The 14000-nt window shown below is 37.1% G+C and overlaps 1 protein-coding gene across 1 annotated transcript; it reads right to left on the bottom strand.

Annotated features, from left to right (window-relative positions):
- Positions 1–586: 586 nt before the first annotated feature.
- On the bottom strand, positions 587–13937 carry ENKUR (enkurin, TRPC channel interacting protein). The gene is made up of 5 exons (XM_010081005.1): positions 13861–13937; positions 10345–10490; positions 6971–7197; positions 4974–5120; positions 587–910 (listed from the first exon to the last, which is right to left on the bottom strand). Exons 1-5 carry the CDS (start codon positions 13935–13937, stop codon positions 737–739), a joined length of 771 nt encoding a protein of 256 aa, XP_010079307.1. The 3' UTR covers positions 587–736.
- Positions 13938–14000: the final 63 nt, after the last annotated feature.

Genomic DNA, 14000 nt, shown 5'->3' with positions numbered 1-14000 from the left:
TGATACATTTTCTGCCTCGACTCACATGCTAGTATATTGCTTTCAGTCTAACATTATACACGTAATAGCAATCAAAACACATTTTTCTACTTTAGTTGCAGATTTACTATAGTGTTACAGAAATGTTTATACATAAACACACAGAGCAAGCTATATGTGGTATCTGTATTGCATGAAGTCTATATTATAGGCTTCTGCTATAAAAGTTGTTTTCAGTAACAAAAAACGAGTAAACAAAACATTATGCAGAAACCAAGCTGTTTAGAAATACAATCACTCCAGCTTTTAAGTAAAGCACAACAGCTCTTTAATAACTAGTCCAGAATCCATCCACCCCGAAGTTATATTTACGAAGCTGTCTTCAGCAGCCAATTATTTCACTTTGTTTTGGCTATGCAAGGAAAGAAGTGCTCCAAACACATGAAACAGGATTTTTTATGCTTTTTGTATGATGTTTATAGAAATCTTAGTAGTTAATAAAAATTACAAAGAAAATTAAATTTACGTTTTTATATTCAAATTTTAAGGATTTTATTTCAAAACATTTTGTGAATTATACAGATGAGAGCTGTATGTAACAGTTTTTCTAAGAAGCTAAGTACTTTATTGTTTGAATATTTCCTTCTGAATAGTTGGCGGTGTCAATTTCCTCAGAGAATTTAGGGGGGCAGATCTTGGAGATGTAGGTATAGAGAAAAAGAAAAGGAGGAAAAAGATAATATCCGAAAAACAGTCCTTACTCATTTGCAATGTAGATAACTTTGTGCTTCTCAATTACTTCTATATCATGCTCCAGTTGTTTCATCTGTGTTTCCAGCTTTTCTTTATATATCTTCTTGGGTATGGTGTCTATTTCTACCGAAAGACCTTGAAATTCACGATACAATTCCTCCCAGTTCTTTTTCAGCCCCTAGTGCCATTACATGAAAAGGAAATATATGAGAAAAACCTAAGAATAACATGCACATAAACTACTTCAGGTTTTTTGTTAATATTGCATTTGCTAAGTGTCGCTGCAATGTTAAAATAATAGATAAATATATGGATAATGTTTAATCATCTTAATTGGACCAAATTAATTAAATGCTTAAAAGTCAAAGTAATTGCAAGAGATATAATTTTGACTCTTTCTGATGCAATATAAGGAATGGTCTTTAAAAAACTCTGTGCCTTGGAGAGAGAAAATTAGTCTTTAAGAGGCAACAAAACAATAATTAAACTAGCCAATGAATGATGAGCTACAAAAATGCTAAACTGAAAAAAAGTACATCAGTGTGACTAACAGTCAACTCTATAGCCTACCAGGAACTCACAGAAGCCTGTACACTTCATTTGCATTCCTCATTATCTTCGAGAAAAACTGCAAAAGGTAAATAAAGAGTGACTCTTCCTTATTCTACCTAAGAGAGTTTCCATGCTTTCAGTGATCTAGAGGTTGGCAACTTTGGCTGCTCCATTGTATCTAATGCTAGGATGCTCAGTGAGGAACTGCTAGGACTCATAAAAACTGTCTCAAAACTTGTATCACTCAAATGCCTTCTTTTAGGAATTATCTTACAAACTGCACTGCAGAAACCACTTCCCCATAAACAACAACCTGGCTAACAGAGATATCACAATGTCACACACAGTGATGTTACCTACCTTAAGTAATCACAAGAGTACCAATATTTGGAACTCCAGACAGAATTCAATGGCAGTTTCAGTTCATCTCACCACCAGCTTCATTTTTTGTAATTGAGACTTTGCTCAGACGATGGACACCAAATTTATCCCACAATATTTTAACTTCTATGAACTACTTGGAAAAAAATCCAAATAATTGCATTCCCTTCCTAATCTACATTTACAATAACATCTATGGGTAACTCCTTTATCATTTGGACTAAAAAACCTAGCTGTCACTGACCCTATCAACAATCATTTCAAGAACTTCTACCTCTCTTGAATGCTGCTATGCAAAGAATTACCTTACTAGATAAAGTGTACTCTATCTTCCATATATAAAAGCCCAAGATTAAAACTCTGCCTATAAAACCCCATGCAATCATCTGAAACATAGTCATAAACCTGTTAATTCAACATCAGAGACAAACTTTTATCCACCAATGTATGCTGAAAGGAACCAGACTGTGGTAGAAAAATAGAATTTAAGACTTGTCTTTACATCTGCACAATTACTGCAACAATCGCTCTTTCTCTCCTCAAGAGGATAATAAAAATCTACACATCCTATACATGCATATATGAGGATTTAGTAGAGTTTATTCAGTGCATCAAATGTCCTCACGAAAAATATATGGGTGAACATAATAATCACACCTACCACAAGGAACTCATACAGCAATCAGTAAATAATACAACATAGCTATCAGTGAGAAAACACTTTTCCAAAATGTTTTTGGCTCTCAGTTCTGTTTCCTTAGAGGAAATCACAAAGTATCTTCAAAAATTAAGAACTGAAGTTACTCTCTTGGGAACTGAAGTGTTCAACCCTCCTCTGTAACTAAAACTGGATTCAACTGACACACAGATTTTATGCAACGTTGTGATTTCCAACCTCAGGTCCTTCTTCTCCACTATTATTAAGCACCTTTTCTTACAGATTGGCTAATTGATTAATATACAGAAGTTAGAGGAATTATTCTTAATACATATTTAGCTTTGAAGATTGTTGCTTCTATTTCAGAATTCAAGGACTCTTATGCCTAAAAACTTGTCTGATTTTGTCCCCTGTATGAATTGATCTAACAGACAAAATGACATCTCCCTGCCAATAAGAAAAACATACTTTTTAATATGAACTAATATTTTACTGACTCGAAGCAGTGTATTTATTGCATAGCAATTTGTGCTTGTTGCATATTCATATTAAGCATCTAAGTGTTGTCCATAAAGATTATTCCAACAGTCTTCATATACAGATATCTACATAAATTTAAAAACTCTACCTCAACATGTGAAACTAAGAGCAACAAGCCTATTTATTTACTGTCTTGTAATGCTACAGCTTTGGATTGCAAAGATAAGTACTTTTAAATAAAGCTCCTAGTCTACCAGGCGTAAGGTATAGTTTACAAATATATAGTCATGAAAATAAATACAGTATTTCCAAAACTTTAACAGAATAGTCATTCATAGCTTCTTTTAAATAATAATTCTTTGTGTAAATTCTTAAAAACTGGTTTGGAACTCACTGAAAACAGTGAGTTTTAAATTAGAGCATGCACTCATCACAATTTATTCTATCCCTACAGAGCAGAGAGATCAAAAGCAGATCATGACTCCCTGTGTAAAAATCTCCCTCACAGCTCCTCTGACAGCAATGTAATATACTGACCACTATTGCTATGGGCTAGATCACAAACTGAATATCTAACTCTATATAAGGAATTCTAATACATGCTGGATCAGTGAGAAATCTGTACTGCATTTATCAACATACTCTCTTATTCTCATAAAATTCAAACCCAAGTGAGCATGATGGAGAGAGAGTTCAAAAAATGTTGGCACAAACTATTTCCCTTTATTTTTGTAAGTTCATGATGCTTGATTTTGTTCTCAGACATCTATTGCCACGTATTCTTTCAAATCAGAGAGTGCACGTGTGTTCGCTAGCAATGTCAATTTTAAAACACAGGAATTCCCATATGTCTCCAGCTGAGCACTGAGCAGAAGCCACATACCCTGGGGGCACTAATTCCTCCTCACAATATAACTGATAAGTAATATGGCCCATGAAAAAGCAAACGTCTTTAGAAAAATTTAAAAGAAAAATCCTGAATTAATAAAAAAAATTAAAACCTTTTCAATTAAAAAATATTTCAGTGCATTGTATTTCTTGTATTTTAAAAATATAGAACATCATTTTAATAAAACTAAACGCAGAACTGTGAGCAGCTGAACTCACATGCCTTTTTGCACATATATTTTTGCTGCATAGTTAACTTGCTTGACCATAAGCTTGTCCCATGCCTTTCCCACCATAAAAATATCTTAATCTTCACCCTTACTGTTATGTTCTTTATATTGCTGTCAGTGCAATACCGTCACCTCTCTCCCATACTCCTTCCTAGCTTCTACTCCTTGCTGCATAAGCAAGAGACACCATTGTGCTAGCTATTTTGGATCATGATAATTAAACAGTTAATCTTTGCAAGTGAGTCAGACACTGGGTTTTCTCTCTAGATATTCTGCTGTCTTTTTTGTGGGAATTTAGCATCTTGGAGATGTCCCTCCATCTGCTAATTTGTTTCAGTTTTCAAGTTATTAAGGGGCAGACTGATAAACAGATACTACAGTAAGACTCATTTTCATAGGAAATTTGGCTAAAATGTGTTCAGAAGAAATTCCAGTTCAAGGATATACAAAGGACATACTTTAAAATTTTCTCTTTTCTGCTCCACTTCTTTTATGGTATTATTTCTCTTTAGAAATCTTATGCAATAAAAATTGTATGAAAGACAGTATCCAAACCAGCTTGACAACATACAATTTTTCCAGTCATAATTCTACAACTATATTACAATTTAATTCTGTTTTTGACATATTTTAAAGCAGGACCTTATCCTTCAGTCAGTGAGGTCACAGAAACTGCCAATGAAAGTGGCAATATTATGCATCAGATAAAAATAAAAAAGCAATTGTATTGTTCCAGTAGAGAGTGAAAACTGTCACTAAATCCATATAGGTGATTTTCTGCATTCCTCTGAAGTTTCACTGAAATTTCAAGTCATTAAGGGGGACAGGAATCTGATAGAACTGAAGTACTTGTAAAACTATATTAAAGCTGTAGCTAGGTCAGCTTCCTTCAGTTCAGTTTACTACTGTTCTGCAGCTCCATCTAGTGAAAAAGTAGCTAACTCATTTGCCTCGCTTAAAAAGTCTAGTATACCTTTATTATTTATATGGATTTACATTACCGTATTAATCTTTTGTACATGTTACTAGTTACACTAAATGAAAATATGCACCTGCAAAAGACTTCTCCTTTCTTCATCAGATAGCCGTTTCATGGCTCTTTTCTTGAGATGTTCCAAGATACTGTCCTCATATTCTTTCTGAGCTCTCTTCATTTCTTCGTTTCTCTGTATTACATATTTTGGTGTAACACCATATTCCTATAACAGTAAGGAAGAAGTTTCTTATCTGTGCTTTTAAGAAGGGAACAAAGACACACACATCATCCATAGTATATTACCTTTGCAAAGACAGCCTGAAATGGAATTTTGTGCCACCAAACAATTAAATCTTAAATCACTGTGTTCTTAGACGTATCAAACATGATTGTCTCTGTAGCCTGAACAGAACATATAAACAATTCCCTTCAATTTTTTTTTTCAGCCTTGGAAAACAACAGAATCCAGAAACCAAAACATCTATTTATAAGAACTGATGGTTGAGTGAGGAGTTTGAAACCTGTTAATGACAGCAAGCTGTTTTACATATTTTATGGTGTCAGATTCTATATTCTGAAATGCATTCCTTAGACACTTTATTTGAAAGGTCTTCCTGTAGCCTAATTTTTGCTGAACACTGCATGCCACGGAAGAGGGTGAATAGTGTTAACACGTACATACAAATTGGACTAGTTAGGAATGACAAACTGTCCTACACCAAATGTGGCAGAATTGTGTTTCTGGAAGGAAAAATATTTTCTGAATATCCCAGATATACTTGGGGGAACACACCTATTTTCACTTATCCTTTGTAAAATGAAGCTTATCTAGCCTTGCCAGAGGGTACTGGAGTCTACCGTCTTTCTACGAAATGCTAAATGATTCACAAATCTTTTAGTGTTGGGTAGCACTATGACTAGCGTTGTTTATGTATATGTTTAGCCATGCAAAGGTACTGCAAGGGTTGCAGGTTCACTTTTTTGCTGGTCCATCTTCTCTGTTGTGAGTTATGTGTCATGTCTCTTTTTGCACAATGCTCTGTCATGCATTACCTGTTTACGTAAGCCAGACTCCTGATTCATGTTGCTTCCCCGAGTAGTGGAATGGACTGTTCTGGTGCTTGGAGGAGATTGTCCTTAAAAGCATGACAGCTCTCTCAAGCTCATTTGTTTTTCAGAGCTGTCTCCCACAGGGTCCTACCTACTAGTTCCCTGAATAAGCTGGTGTTTGCTCTCCTGAAGTACAGGGTCTGTACTTCAATCTCCTCCTCCCCTGAGGAGGAGGGGATCTTGAACTACTTCATGGCCTGTGCAACCAAAACTGCTATTGATTATCACATCTCTGACTAGTTCTTTCTCATTTGTAAGTGGCAGAACCAGAAAAGCATGACCACTGGTTGTCTCACCAACCATCTGTGTTAAGAAGCTGTTGCTGACATGCTCCAGGAAACTTTCTGGATTGCTTTCAGTCCATTGTGTTGTCCTTTCAGCAGATATCAAGGAGGGTGAAGTCTTCCCTGCACCGTGATCTGAAGATATCCTCTGGTTGCTTAAAGATTTCATCCAGTTCCTCACCTGACTGGATGGTCCATAACAAACACGCTTTTGACACTTCTGGCCTTTCCTCTGATCCTGACCCATAAGGTCAATCAGCCTGTTGCCAATTTCATAAGAGCTCCATATACATGAACAGCTCCTTCACCCAAAGGGCAACCCCTACTCTTCTTCCCTGCCTGTCTTTCCTAAAGAGCCAGCTTTCATCCATCACAGAACTCCATTTATCTCCCCATTAGATACTCCCTGGATTCCCAATGCAATGCATATGCTACTGTTTCAGCAGCATCATTATGCCAATTTTTTGCTGACAGCATAATCAAGTGAATACAGAGCAAAGGCAAGGTGCAACTCTAGTGCCAGTGATTTCTCCTTGATGAATTTCAAAGGTCTACCACAAACAGCAGTGGTATCTAAACATCTCAAAAAGAATCATAAAGATTTCATAGGAGAATGCAATAGAGAACCTAAAAATAATCACTGCTACTAGTATTTCCACTATAATTTAATAAAACTTACCTTTTTTTTAATATATTTTGGAACAAGTCCTGAAGTTTCAAGCAGATATTTATCTCCTTGTCTTCTATCAACATAAATAGGTTGAGGTTTTTTAGGCAATCCCGTGATAGCAGCAACTGCATTTGTATTTATAAAATTATTTTTACTCTGAATTCCCATAACTGGGCGATCTGTCCTCCGTGGTACTGATAATGCAGGCAATTTCTTCCTATCCTGTTCTTTTTTTCCTGTGAATTGTGCATGTAAACATTTTCAGCAATAACTGTGAAGAGCTTTGCAATTTAATTTTATTACATTTTTCAAGAGGGAAAATAATGTACAAAATTACATAAAAATAGAAACCAACTGTATCTACAAAGAAAGAATTGACTGGGAATGTAGTATGATGAAAATGAGTATCCTTGTTTGGCATAACAGAAGTTTCATAACCTAGGGAATACTATGTTGTTTTAGATGGGTTTGCCGTATAATATGCCACTCGTTTCCTCTTAGCTGCAGTAGTATGGGACCTCTTTCAAATGTCATTAAAACTACTTTTACTAGAGATGCCCTTAGGCATTAATGGCCCTGCCCAGCCTCACCTGGAACATCCACCCCACCCCCTTGGGCTCAGAAACCCCATTTCAGCTCACTGGGCAGTCAGTGCCTGGCTGAGCTGTCTCAGGCATGCCTGCCCCCAGTCCTGTTCCTGACAAGCTGTATGGAATCAGCAGATGCACCTGGCCTGTTACCCCATCTTACCTGATGGCCACAGTCACTAGGCCACTGACAGGACACATTTTCAACATCACCCAGTCTGCCTGCCTCTGGGGTGGTGGGACCGCACCTTCTCGGTGAGGTCATTGCCCGGCCTGCATTGTGGCTGCCCTGAGTTCCTGGTTCACCTCCCCTTAGGGAAGAGCCCTGCTCTTGTTGCTCCCTAACACTCATAAACAACTTCTCACAATCCTTTCTCCAAAGAACACAGAAATTCTTCCTTTTTAGTGTAATCTTTTCTTTCCCAGGCACTAACACAAAGTCGGCAGTCTCCCGAGTAGTCTCACTTCAAGTAAGTGATGAAAGACAATTTCCCACTGTATTTTCCACCAGATAAATCTCTAACTCACAGTCATTAGAGATAATGATTTGATTCAGGTTGTCTGAGTTCATGTTCTTTGGCAAAAAGTGCAATGTCACAAGTGACAGAGCTCATTCCTACAACAGCTGGTTTCCTGATACTGACCCCACAAACAGGTGCTTTCCTGGGTTTTGTTTCTACAATGTGATAGCTTGCCATATCTTAGTACTGTAGGACACACAGACTTAAATCTCTGTTTCTCTTAGGATGTCGTTTTGGAAACAAGATATTTGAAGCTTCTCAGTGAGCACTAGCTCCCCCTTATCTGTGGTACACGGGTGCACATTTGCTGTTTTGGGAGCCCCCCACTTCTTCTGGAGCCAGCAACCAAGCTTGGTTAAAAGGAATGCCAGAGTCCAGTTACAAGAAGATTCAGCTGAAGGTTAGGAAACACACCTTTATGTAAGGAAGTAGTAAGTAACCAGACTCTGAAAGAATTACACTCTCCCAGACTTTAGGGAAAAAAATTCAATCTTTCTGTTCTGTCCTTGCAATCCATTTTTTAACTAATTGAATCAAACCTAGTTTTGAAGGCAGCACAGATACCACAAACAGAACTCCATAATCCCATTTAGACAACTGATAACTGGTTAAACTCCAAGTGCTGAAAGTGCCATGCTTTAAAATAGGTGATAAAGCAGCATAACTTCTCTGAGGCAGGTATGAAATTCCATCTAACAAAGGTACAAGAATGCTCTGAGTTAATTATACAGTTCCTTCTCAAGATCTGTTAGGATCTAATTATGGCAATGAAATTACTAGGCTGGATTGAAGCTGTGATGTGTTATAGTAATTTTGAGGCTCTGGTAGATTGACTGCAAATGCAAACACCAAAGCACAATTGTTATTATGAAGCCCTGAATCAACAAGTTGAAAAAGAAACATTGTGAGCTGTTTGTCTAAGAAAAATGGGTCAGAGAGCTGTATCTCAATATATAGCAGATTTGAAGTAGATAACACCAATTTTATAATACAAGTACTTAAAAGGGATCTTACGGACTTCTCCAAATTATTGGTCAATGAACCTTCTTTCCTATGCCCATCTAAAACACTAGTGTGGTTTTTCAACAAGGTCTTGAGCTTGGAAGCATTCATGCTCAGATGTCATGAAGCAGTACAGTCTGGTACACTGAATGCTGTTCAGATTTCCTGAAAGAAGACTTCATTCAAAAATGACCCAGCATGCCTACGGGACCTCTGGGACCAAAGCTTGCCTTAAGGTTCTAATAATCCTTATTGCCTGAGGCATTAAGCCTCCAAAGCCTCCTGAGACACCCTGTATTTTCAGTGCTAAAGCCATTTGCATGTGTCACACAAATTTGTGTGCTGGACTCCTACATTCTCTTAGACAGCTTTTGTTTTAATACTGTATGTTAAACTTTTCTATTTTTCCAGGCTAAAAACCGATTTCAAATTGAAATCTTGTAACTCAATCACAAATTCTGACAGCAATGTACTTAGAACTCCCAGCAGCACTAAGGCCACTCCACCCTTGCAGAACCAGCTATGAGGCTGAACATTAGAACTGTCAGGTCCTTATACCCAGAATTATGGTTTGTCCTCAAAGACAGGATGCATTTTGCAACATAATATTCCACTTTCCTTATTTCTGGGACATACAGCTCTCCAAAAAATTCTGCCAGACAATTTAATGCTATGAGATTAAGAGCCAACAGTGAGTGCTGAAGAGTAAAAGCTGTATGTTGGTTGTAACATCAAGAAAGGCCCACATACTTTTCCCATATCTCTTCAAGCATTAAAAACAATTAGCTCACTTTTAATACCCACATTTATATTATGCAATTTAATATTAATGTTCAGTTGCAGAAAATGTTGATGTACAAATCTAAACTACATAATTACAAATTAAAACATCAGCAGGATAAAACATACCATCAACATATCTTCAGCATCTGAATAGCTGCAGCCAAAAGAGATATAATTTTTCTTTTTATTTCAGCTGGTTTTATACCACATAGCAGTAAATGCTTACTGTATTTTCTAAACACATGCATGATCTCCTTGTTGCTTGTTTCAGTATTTACCACACTAAATAAGAAACATGTTTGTAAAATAGGGAAATAATTTTGGTACCATAGATACATTTAAAAAAACAAAGGAAACTGCCCTAGCATACAAAAATTTTGGTTTTTTAAATTTGATTTGCCATAATTAACTGTTACTTTGAACGTTAATACTATCCATTTTTAAATAAAAAAAATAAATCGCATTTCATATATTTCATGTCTACACCTACTTGCTGGTAGCTTGGGTTCCTTTGAATGTTTCTGCAGAAAGTTTTTTGGAGATGGCACTGCAACTTTCGCTGGTCCCATAGTTTTCCACTGAGCTTTATTCTTCTCTGCTTCACATTTCACAGATGGTCTAAATGTGGATATATACCTTAGACATTAAAAAATAGCCACAAAGAAGTTAAAAGTCAGAAAATTATTAAAAATACTTTTTCAAAGAGTATACATTTTTGCAGTCGTTCATGCCAAAAGCCTAAGCTATTTTGTTCTGTACTCTCTCCCACATAAAGACCATCATTCATACAACCTCCATACTAAAGCCAAGCCCAGCATTGCACTGACAAGTTGTACTTCTGAAGTTAGGTTGCTTCTTCTCTTGTGTCTCCAAGGTCAGTATTAACACACTTTGGGAAATGTCTCCTGTATACACTGTTCATGTAAATACTGAACATGGACATTTTGAAACTTGACAAAACCTAAATTTTGGAAATAAACGGCTTTGAGTATGGCTTGCATGAATTAATTATTTTTATGAGGCAATGCATTACATACTTTGGTCTTTAACTCAATTTTGAAAAGCTTTTTTAACGTAGCTATTTGTTTTGTTCAAAAATGCATCAAAAGTATGCATCTGTTGTGCATCTCTATGGAACAGTAGTCATGAACCTATTTTGCTAGATTTTCTACATTTTAAAGTTTGTAGTATGAGTATGCCAAGGTATCTTGGCTGTTTCAGAAGCTGCAGTTGTCGTACCTTGTAGGGCCTTACACAGCAGTCAAACACACCTAAGGAAAAGCTCAGCTGGCTTCAAAAAAGATGAGATCTGTATTGATAACGAGAACATTCACTGCTTCATTCTATGGGTTGAAATGTATTTTAGAGGTATGCAAAACCTTATGCTTCATAAAACATGTCAAACGCAGTCAAGAATTGGACAGAATGTCCTTGTTCATCAGCGTATCTTATTATTGTCCACTGTATCATCGTCTCAATGTTCCTGTTGAACCATCTGTTACAGACTACTATCAGAGATTAGGTGAGATGGATGACTGCTCCAAAACAGCACAACAAACAGTATATTTCTTACATTACACAGATCTGAACTATGATCCTGACCTATTGTAATCAGTGGTGGTTTTGGCACTAACTGAAAAGGCCAATGTGAAAATCAGTAACGGCTCAGACATGAAAAGCTGTATGCACACAGTATGCACACACTCCTGTTTTGGCGTAAGGTTGCATATGGCACTGTAACTTCTGCTTTAGTCAGAAGTACACAAACATATTCTCCAGAAGAAGCCAAATGCTGATCTAGAGCTGATTAACAGCATCTTGCCTCTATCTGAAGGGCTGAGCTATCACAGATGTTTTCCTGAAGGAGCAGAACTCCCTGCTCTTGAAGCTAAGGCTGCCTCATTGTATCTTTTAAAATCTGTCCATCTTTAGGAAACGTGCCATATTAACTTATGGTAGACAAAAACTGGTGAACAGCTGTGCTCTTCTTTCACATAAAAAATGTGTTTATGAAAAAACTCTACCATGTTTTCAGATAAGGAAATAAAGAACAAAAAGATTACACATAATGCAACTTATTTTACAAAAGTACTGAAATAGGATGAAAGAAACGATGTAATGCTGGGCCAGTGAATAGGAATAATTGTAGAAACACTGATAAAAGCTTTTGTATATGAGCCGTAAATTTCTGACACATGTATTTGTACTTGATCATAACATTAGAAAATGTAAGAGGACTTAATTAAAAATGTGGAGTTATTTTGTCTTCTGGAGATTTGGTCTCCAAAATTAGAAAGAGGATTATGTACATAAGATTATATATAATTCCAGAAATACCTCTAATTACAAAGAATGAGGGTTTGTTTATTTTTTCTGTTAAATTCATGGCAAACAGCCACAGACATAGGCACAAACCCACCACATTCATAAATTACTGCGTTCCTCAACATTTGCTAGGAGTGGCATCGTAGCCACACAGTAGAGAAAGTTTGATCTAGCAGGGTTTGCACAGTCTTGGAATGAGAAAATGAAGGAGAAGGTATTGAGTTTATTACATATTGTCATAAGGTTTAATGTTTCTTTTAAAGATGTCTTTCGTGGACAGCTATAGGCATTCCTTTGGTCAAAGAAATGTGGCAGTTGTATTTTTTCAGTGACTTTTCAGGCCAAGAAAGTGGCTAAACGCTGTCATACATAACATACATAGGATTAGAGAGAGGGTTGCAAGGAAGAAATCATGGTTATGGGAGGCTTGAGAATCTTAATCCATTCATTATTTGGCAAGGGGAGAAAAGACAATACATCTGTACAAAGACGGTTACTCTTCCTTAAGTGTCATCTTGGGACATCAAAGCTGGGGAAGATTAAGATGTTTACCTTGGTTTCGTAAGTAGTACCTGATCAGTTCAGAGTGAAATATATGTGATCTAATGTGGAAAAAAAAAAAAAAAAAAAAAGCTAGATTTTGTATACATTAGTTAAAAGTGGTCAGATCACGCTGTTAACCAGGTTCAACACTGTTGTTCCCAGATGGGTATTTGGCACATTGCAAACCAAAGCAGGAAGTGGGGTGACAAGAGAAATCAATGAGATTGGAAGGGGATTTAGTCAGATTGCATCCAAACTAAAGCATGAATCCCTTGCCTAAACAGAACCTGATGGTCATGCAGTGGCCAAATCCCTGAACAGTATTAAGACAGGATTGAATTTAGTGTGCTGCGTGTCTTGCCATACTGTCATTTCACTTTCCTCTGTCTGCCAAAAGCATCTTTCATCCACATTGGAAATAAAAGATTATCTATTTTTACATGGAAAAGGTTCAGAACTAGGAATCTCCCCAGCCTGAACCCTTTTACCTGAAAAAGGATAACTATCTTTGTTCTAAGGAGTATTACTGATATTTCTACTCATTTTAAAGCTACTGAGTTATGACCTACATTAACCTTTCGCTGAAAATGCTAACTGTAACAGCTTTCTTTCATATTAAATAACACGGACCTGAAAAAACAACATATGCTTGTGTAATTATCAATAAGAACTTTACAAAAACTCTCTAAGGAATTAATACTAGGTGATCAAAAGGCATTCTTAATGTTTTTTAAGGTAAGGGATGAGAAAGAGAAGCAAAAGTAACAATGTCCAAAGACACACTTGACACGTGAAAAGAATGGAAGTGTGGCACTGAGGAAAACGAAAAAAAAAAAGAAACCTCCAGCTGCTCACCTAAAAATTGGTATAAGTGCAAGTAACAAAGATGTCATGTAATTCCTCTGCATAGAAAGCGTGCTTTGTGAGTTCTTTGTCACTGAACACGATGGCACTGAAGATATCAAACTGAACCGTCAGCTCACGGGAGCAGGCTGTTCCCCCTCAGATGGGACTCCTTAGGAGGCACAGTAACTACGCAAAATCTAATTTTTTTTTTTAATACCTCTTACCAGTACGATGTGTTGCCTTGCCAGAACCAGCCACCGCGTGTGCAAGTGCTGCTGTCACACCCACCTACCTGGGAGGTTTGTGGGGCTTCCCCTCCAGGCGGGGCAGGAGGTTGCAGATGCTCCCCGGGGCGCACTGCACCGCCATGCTCGCTGAGGGGTCCGGACACAGCAGCTCTGCCTGAGGGGCCTGGCGTGTCCTCCCTCCTCG

Source organism: Pterocles gutturalis, unplaced genomic scaffold, assembly GCF_000699245.1.
Source record: "Pterocles gutturalis isolate BGI_N339 unplaced genomic scaffold, ASM69924v1 scaffold1919, whole genome shotgun sequence".
Classification (NCBI taxonomy): Eukaryota; Metazoa; Chordata; class Aves; order Pterocliformes; family Pteroclidae; genus Pterocles; species Pterocles gutturalis.
The sequence above is the reverse complement of the archived record's forward strand: the minus strand, read 5'-3'. Positions and strand labels throughout refer to the sequence as shown.

What these genes read in the sequence shown, in the direction of transcription:
- ENKUR (XM_010081005.1), bottom strand. Translation starts at nt 13,937, where the DNA reads ATGGCGGTGCAGTGCGCCCCGGGGAGCATCTGCAACCTCCTGCCCCGC. An exon ending in CAAAATATATTAAAAAAAAG is followed by an intron (nt 5,121 to 6,970) that starts GTAAGTTTTATT and finishes TTACTGTTATAG; the next exon opens with GAATATGGTGTTACACCAAA. An exon ending in AAAGGAGAAGTCTTTTGCAG is followed by an intron (nt 911 to 4,973) that starts GTGCATATTTTC and finishes TAATGGCACTAG; the next exon opens with GGGCTGAAAAAGAACTGGGA.